The 7,539-nt window shown below is 39.5% G+C and overlaps 1 protein-coding gene across 1 annotated transcript; it reads left to right on the top strand.

Moving 5' to 3' along the window:
* Positions 1-4,068: 4,068 nt before the first annotated feature.
* On the top strand, positions 4,069-6,283 carry LOC127953067 (serine/threonine-protein kinase pim-2-like). Its single transcript, XM_052551960.1, has 7 exons — positions 4,069-4,276; positions 4,581-4,793; positions 5,055-5,149; positions 5,283-5,333; positions 5,414-5,795; positions 5,873-6,052; positions 6,183-6,283. The coding sequence occupies exons 1-7, from the start codon at positions 4,069-4,071 to the stop codon at positions 6,281-6,283; spliced, it is 1,230 nt and encodes a 409-aa protein (XP_052407920.1).
* Positions 6,284-7,539: the final 1,256 nt, after the last annotated feature.

Raw genomic sequence — 7,539 nt, 5'->3', positions numbered from 1 at the left:
TAAATACAAAGAGAGACTGAAGTGAGATCGCTGCTTTGTTGCTTTGTAAAGCCTGAAAAACCACAATCAAGGCTAATAAAGGTGGAATAAAAACAAAAGAATAATGATAAAAGAATAATGCGGATAATGTGTCATACTTGGCGGAGGTGTGAAAGAACCGTTTGGTGAGAACAATACAATCATGATTCGGGCAGTTTTCAACAGTGAAACATACACAAAGAGCACAGGAAAGTTTACATGTGAGATCTTACAGAGATGACAAGGGCCATAAATCAATCTGATTAGCCTTCTCTAAAAACACACATGACATGGCCTTAGAAAATATTTCATAAAATTCACAGTTTTACAGATTCGATTATGAAATTTTTTATGAAGTCTTGGAAGACTTGTGGCCTTAGCTACACTGTGTTTTCAAACTCATTTCCTACATCAACATTTTTTTAAATACATTTAAAACATATGTTTTTAATATTTTTATTTTTGTTTTTATGTTTGAGCTTATATATCTCTATTATCATAACAGTCTGAGTGATTCTGATTCCTGAACAGTAAACTTTAAAGTGTCAGCTTTGTGAACAAAGGTTGATTATTTATCTAGTCAGAAAGAATCATGAGCAGAAACCTTTTTATTTTGGGTATGTAATTTCGGTCTCCATGCCAAAAAAGGGGGGTTACTAGTAAGGGGTTAAAAACGATTGTATTGCTTCCGCTAAAGAAAATAGTCCGTTCCGCGTCCATATCAACGGTCTGTTTTTCATGGCAAGGGTGTGTTTAGACCTCCAAATCAACCCTGGTCTTCTCCTGCTAGTTTCTAATAGAATATAGAGGCTTACTGAGTGATGAACAAATGGCAGCACTAAGGGCAGCCATAAATCCCCTGGGACACTCCCAATCACATGGCTCAGACATCTACTGACTTACTGTGGAGTATGTCCAGCACTTACTAGGCTTACCGTAAAATGTACTCAGCAAAGGACCTGATTCAATGATAATGCAGCACAAATACAAAAAGAACACTTATTTACAGAACAGTGCCCCTGCTAATAACTGGTTTGTAAGATGTTACAGTTACACAAATAAATATTTCTGAATCAGTGAGGTGGTCTAATGTTTGATTTTTCTGTTTAATCAAATCAGACCAGCAGACATGCCCCATGTTAGGACTGCCAGCGGCAGCAGGAAGAATTGCTTTCCTCAAGCAGTGCTAGCAGCGGACTTTAAGACTTTCAGCTCTCTTAATGTTGTAATGAATGTTCAAACCAAACACATGTAGATTGTATTTTTTTTTAATTGTAGTGTGAATACAATCTTAAAACATCTGGGGGGTTGGAACAACCAAAAAAAAATAAAAAATCTTTCTCTTTTTTTTTTTTTTTACTATGGGGACCTGATTTTCTCTTTCTTATAGGGCGGTCACACTGCACTTTTCTCTCCATTGACTTCCATTCATACGCATGCGAATGCGTCAGACCGGAAATGCAAGCTCATGCGAAAAATTCCGCATTTTGCTGCATTCCAAAGTTCAAGTTTGGTGAACTCTGACCTACGAATTCGCATCACGTGAAGATGTGGGACCAGTAGAAGATCGTTACGTCACTGCGTGACCTCTCTGTACAGAAATTTAAAAATGAAGGAAGCGCTATATAACTTTAGTTGTAGCGCAGCGTCCTATTTTATATAATACAGATTTAAAAGATTATAAAAAATAAAATAAAGTATCTGCATGGTTTGTAGTGTCAACAGGAACAGATGATACATTTGAATGTGGATGTTTTATAATTTTTTTATTGCTTAGGGTGTATATATTTATAAAGAGAGAGAGAGAGATGGGGAGTACAATATAATAAGACGCTTTCGACGCCGTCGCAAAAGACACAGTACAAGCACATATTAATCCATGTTGTGATAATTGAGGAAAGACCGTTTTATTGCTCCCGCCCATATTCGCAGCAGTGTCCGAAATATTTTCGCACGTTTAAAGTCTAGTGTGACCGCGCCTTTAACCAACTTGTGCAGCTCTGTGAGTGCATTTAAAATGCCTTTTGGGATGAGAACCTGGTTAGAGGCAGCACTAAATAGAACAGCCTCCTGAAAACACTTCATTCAAGGTAATCCAGGTCAAGGGGTTGCTGACAGACAATATGCTGGAGCCGTGTGTGGATTCTCTCTGACATTGTTTGTGCAAGCAGTTCCTAGAGAGAGGGAAAAAGAGGAAAAATGGATGAGGTCAAAAACACTGGTTTAACTGAACATGACCAGTAAAATAACCAAAAACTACACTTTGGTTCATTCTTAATATCTTCATGACCATTAAATTTAAATTAAATTAAAATTTAATTTAAATTAAATTCATGCATTTAGCAGACACTTTTATCCAAAGCGACTTACAGTGCAATCAGGCTATCAAGTATTACATATCATTAGTGATAGAGACCTCAAATAATGACGCATGATTATGATTACGATTAAGAAAATGTAATGATTGATATCATATGGATGCAGAAAATGAGTTTATAATACCCTCAGTATCAGGGGTTTAGCCATTTACCCCAGTCTAGGGCCTTGTAGAATCTCAATAAACATGCAGTACAAACTTTGGTTCAGTTATACTAAGAACATGTTTGTCTTCCATCCTGCAAAGTTTGGTGAGGCTATGAATAACACTTTAAGATATTAATGCCCAAACATGGTTCTCTGATAGTGTTTTTGATGCTATAAAAATGACAATCTCAAGGACTGACAAAAAATATGAATATTTTTACAGGCCTTGGTTTTGGGACCCAAAGATAATATAGAAAAACTCTTCATCTGAGATGTTGCTGCAACCACTTTCCTGGATTCTGACTGATTTGACATGGAATAAAGCCTCTATATTCTATTAGAAACTAGCAGGAGAAGACCAGGGTTGATTTGGAGGTCTAAACACACCCTTGCCATGATAAACAGACCGTTGATATGGACGCGGAACGGACTATTTTCTTTAGCGGAAGCAATACAATCGTTTTTAAAATCAATAAATTTTGTCAAATTATTTATTTATTTTGTAGGTAGCAATGTAATAAGTGGGATCGTGTATAGCGAGGCGGTTGTTATAGCGAATAACAACCCCTTCAGGCTGATTTTTCACCAGCAATGACTGGAAACTCACCTGTTGGCCGCTCATCGTGTTTCAAAACGTCCCTCACGCTAGCGTTTCTTGTTCTCTCCTGTTTCCATGTCGGTGGCGGCGCCAAGCAAGTCGCTAACAGCGCCACCCGCTGTTGTGGAGTGCGAATTACATGACAGTTTACTAGCATGTGTGTGGATCTGAAGGCATTTGCGTGCGGATCAGCAAGGCGGAAAATTTGTGCCAAAAGTCACGTGACTGTTTTTCGTACTTGTAGAATTTTGTTTTGTACTTGAAGGATTTTGTTTTGTACTTGAAGGATTTTGTTTTGTACTTGAATGATTTTGTTTTGTACTTGAAGGATTTTGTTTTGTACTTGAAAGATTTAAGTTTGTACTTGGAAGATATTTTTGTCATTGAAGACATACGTTTCTTTGTATATGTAAAACGTACTGTATTTGTTTGATAGCTACGTTTTTTATTTGCAGAACAAAATGCATTAGTTTGTGAGTGATGTTTTGTATTTGCAAACCACACTGAGTTTGTTTGTGAATCGTTGGTTGTGAGTAAAACACATTTTGTGTGTGTGTGAGGTTTTGGCATAAATCTCACTCGATACTTAATCTCTTACATTCTGGCCTTGAATAAACAAGCATATGTTTAGGTTTGAGTTGTACGATTTTTAAGTTGTTGAAAAACTTGCTCACGTTTTTAAAAAATGCGCTCGAGACTCGCGCTCTGCTGCGTTCTATTTTGGAACGTTCGTGCATTGTGACATCACTCGACAGTCCCTTATAACCGCGCGCTCGCAGACTGTCTTCAGTCAGAGACAGTGAGAATCTGAGCGAGTTTGAGTGCTAGAGAAGATCTACATACGAAAGTCTGCAGACACAACACACACAGTGTACAGACTAAAGTCTACTAAACACTCGAGAGTTTGTCCACTCACTCTCAGCGTCACGATGTGTTCAGCATCTGAGTCCGTGTGTAATGAGACAGAAGCGGCTGCGTGGCTGGATAACATCAGCTTCTGCAGCGGCTTCTGTCAGTGGATCGACGAAGAGTTGATCGATTCACTGCCAGCTGACTCCCAGCAGCCTGTCGAGTCAACAAGGGCTTCAGAAGCAGAAGCAGTGAGTGCACAGCCTTCTGCTGAGAAAAGCCCGACAGGTCAGATTATTCGAATAAATAAACCCTTTCATCTCATTATAACATAACAGACATTATAATCAGCAAATACTTTCATAACTTTTTTTGTGAGAAATATTGTAGTTAAAAATTAGCCTCACAGTTTTTATTAATGGTTTTTGTAAGGGGACGTTCACAGAGAAATAGTGTTTGAAATCCACTGCTCTACTTTTTCATTATTTTCTAAGCAAACATGCGCTACACAAACATTTTTAATAATCATTGATGTTTAATTTGTGATCAGACATGTTTCTAATATGTTTCTTGTTGTTTTTCTTCAATGAAGAGATTCGTACTGGAGGCAACAGGAGGAGCAGAATCCATGCGTTCTTCAAGAGAGCCTGGAAGGCCGTGAAGAAGCCGTTCCTCCGCTGCAGACGGACACGAGTGGAGTCTGATCCTGAACCGGCGTCTGTCCCGGGACCCTCTGAGCTCCAGAACGAGCCTGACACCGAGCGCACATCTGCTCCAGATCTCCCCGACTGGAGGCCAACTACCAGTGAGTCTGCTGTCAGATGCACACTTACTTTATCAGTTTTGAAGTGTTCTTACTTTGTCATCCTAGTATCACCTACTTTAACACACTTATAAACCTTTGCTTGTTTAACAAATATTAATAACATATTTCATTTTTAAAGAAACATTTGTCACATGGATCTTATTTAGTCTGTTTCTGATAAAGACAGCAGTACTATTATATCAGACATGTAATTTAATATAAAATAACTGAGCATATTCTGTAACCTCTTGTGTTTTTCAGAATCTTTGCACAAATTGTACACAATGCAAGATTTGATAGGAACAGGAAGCTTCGGCAAGGTGTATAAGGCAATCCGAAAATCTGACGGTCGAGAGGTAACGCTTTTACTGAACATTTGGCTCCTTGTGTAGAGATCCATGTCCACTTGATCTGAACATGTGTTTAAAATAAAAGACAGATTGCATAATGTGAGAAATAATAATAACGTATTTTTGTCTCTCTTTGCAGGTTGCCATTAAAACAACACGGAAATGGAACAACAGCTGTTCTCTTCAAATAGTGAGTTGTCAGAGAGTAAAGAACACATGTTTAGTTGTTGAAAGCTCTCTAACGGTTGGTGGTCTTGTGCTGTTCTCTAGCCTGGTTGTTCCAGACGTCTGGCTACAGAAGTGGGGCTGATGCTGATGTTGAGACGTCCTCCAGTGTGCCCCTACATCATAGAAATGTACGAGTGGTTCGATCGGCCCCTGGTCTTCTCGCTCGTTCTGGAGTTCCCTCAACCCTGCGTGACCTTGCGAGAGTTCATCATGGATTCGTCAGGACTGAGTGAAGCGGTCGCGCGTGGCTTCATGCGTCAGTTAGTCCTGGCGGTGCAGCACTGCATAAACCACGGCGTGTTTCATAATGACGTCCATGCTGACAACGTCCTGGTGAACACCGACACTCTGGAGCTGAAGCTGATTGACTTCGGCTCCGGTCACCTGCTTGACAGCGCTGGCTATGACAGCCTCAAATATATAGGTGAACTGCCTTTTCTATTGCACTGTGATTTACTTTGTTTTCTGAAAAATATTAATCGTATGATGTCTTTCTTACAGGAGCATTCCTGTTCTGCCCACCAGAGGTCTTCTCCAAACCCAAATACTACGCCGTCCCAACAAACGTCTGGACTCTAGGTGTGACGCTGTACATGATGGTCAACATAAAGCTGCCTTTTTCAAGTGTCAAGCAAATATTGAAAGCCTGTCCTTTCCCTTGGAAAGCTGACCTATCCAGCGGTGAGAAAACTGATAAACATTTACCTCTCACTCTAGCTTTTATCAGATATTTGAGAAGGTGTTTTCACACGTCAGCTCTGGTGTGTTACGTGCTCTTGACTGACCGTCTCTCTCCTCCAAACTTTTACAGCATGCAGTGATCTGATCCACCAGTGTCTGGAGCGCAGTCCAGCGAAGCGGCCCACGTTAGAGCAGATCTTACAGCACCAATGGTTTGAAAGTCAGCTCTAGGATGAAGGCAGGCGTGGATCCTTCTGTCCTCTGGGTCAGACGAAAAGAAGATCTGAAATTGTTCTCATTAGAGGTCAAGTACTGTTGTATTTTTCATTTCTGAATTATGATCAGAAAACGAAGCAGTTATTGAACAGTACTGAACTGACTGGAGGACATTTTAATGTTCTTTGCCCGGTTGCATGAAACTCCTTAAGTGAGGGTTTCCCTGAGGGGGAAAAAATCCCGGAGGTAAGGGATTTCATTAAGATCACTGCAAGAAACCTCTTAACTGTCACCCTTACCTAAGTGTTTATACGAAGCGTTTCACAGCAGTTTCTGACAACATACGGCAAAGATCGCCGCGGTTGCTATAGTTACTACCTCTAACAGTAAACAGAACATAACGAACCATAAAGCCAAACCCTTGCTAAAATCACACTTGTATTAATATATTAGTGCTATGGAGAGTACAAACATAACAGAAAACAAAAAACGTAAACCAAACTGGACAGAGGACGAAAAGGCCATTCTTGTAGAAGTATTCACAAAAAGAAAAAACATTCTCCAAAGCCGCTATAACCCATCAGTCACTCATTCACACAAATCGAAAGCCTGGCAGGAGATAACAGAAAAAATTAATTCAAGAAATCTTGCTGTCAAGCGAAGAGTAGAAGAAGTTATGAAAAAGTATGAAAATATAGTGGTGAGTTCAAGAAAAGAAATAGCAAACAATAAAAAAGAATCCAGAGAGACCGGTGAGTAACGTTCATGCTCGTGCCTGATAAATTGTATCAAAAAGGTATCGCACTTGGTATGGAACAATGTTATTGTTTGGTTGTGTAGAGGAGGAGGGCCACCGCCACAAGACCTATCCGACACAGCGAAATTGGTACAAAATATATTAGGGAAGGATTCTCCTTCTCTAGTCGGTATTCCAGGCGTTCCTCAAAGCAGTTCGGGAAGCAGGTAAAATAATGCAAATGAGCGCTACAACCTAAATTACATATACATATATATGTATAAACTGCATTTTTTTGCATGCAGTTTGTAAAACATATTTTGTTTTCGTGAGTGGTTATGATATAATAATAATTTTCAGCCTACCTACTCATAACTGGGAAGATGTTCGAGTGACAAGCCCCACTCCCAGCAATACAGCCCAAAGGTATAGTGACATCTAGGTTATTTTACATATATGTGTGTGTGTGTGTGTGTGTGTACTATTGTATAACTGTTCGTTCAATACTAAAGTAACTGTGAGGTAACTAACTGGT

Source organism: Carassius gibelio, chromosome B3, assembly GCF_023724105.1.
Source record: "Carassius gibelio isolate Cgi1373 ecotype wild population from Czech Republic chromosome B3, carGib1.2-hapl.c, whole genome shotgun sequence".
Taxonomy (NCBI): domain Eukaryota; kingdom Metazoa; phylum Chordata; class Actinopteri; order Cypriniformes; family Cyprinidae; genus Carassius; species Carassius gibelio.
Note: the sequence above shows the minus strand (reverse complement) of the source record. Positions and strands in the feature narration are given on the sequence as shown.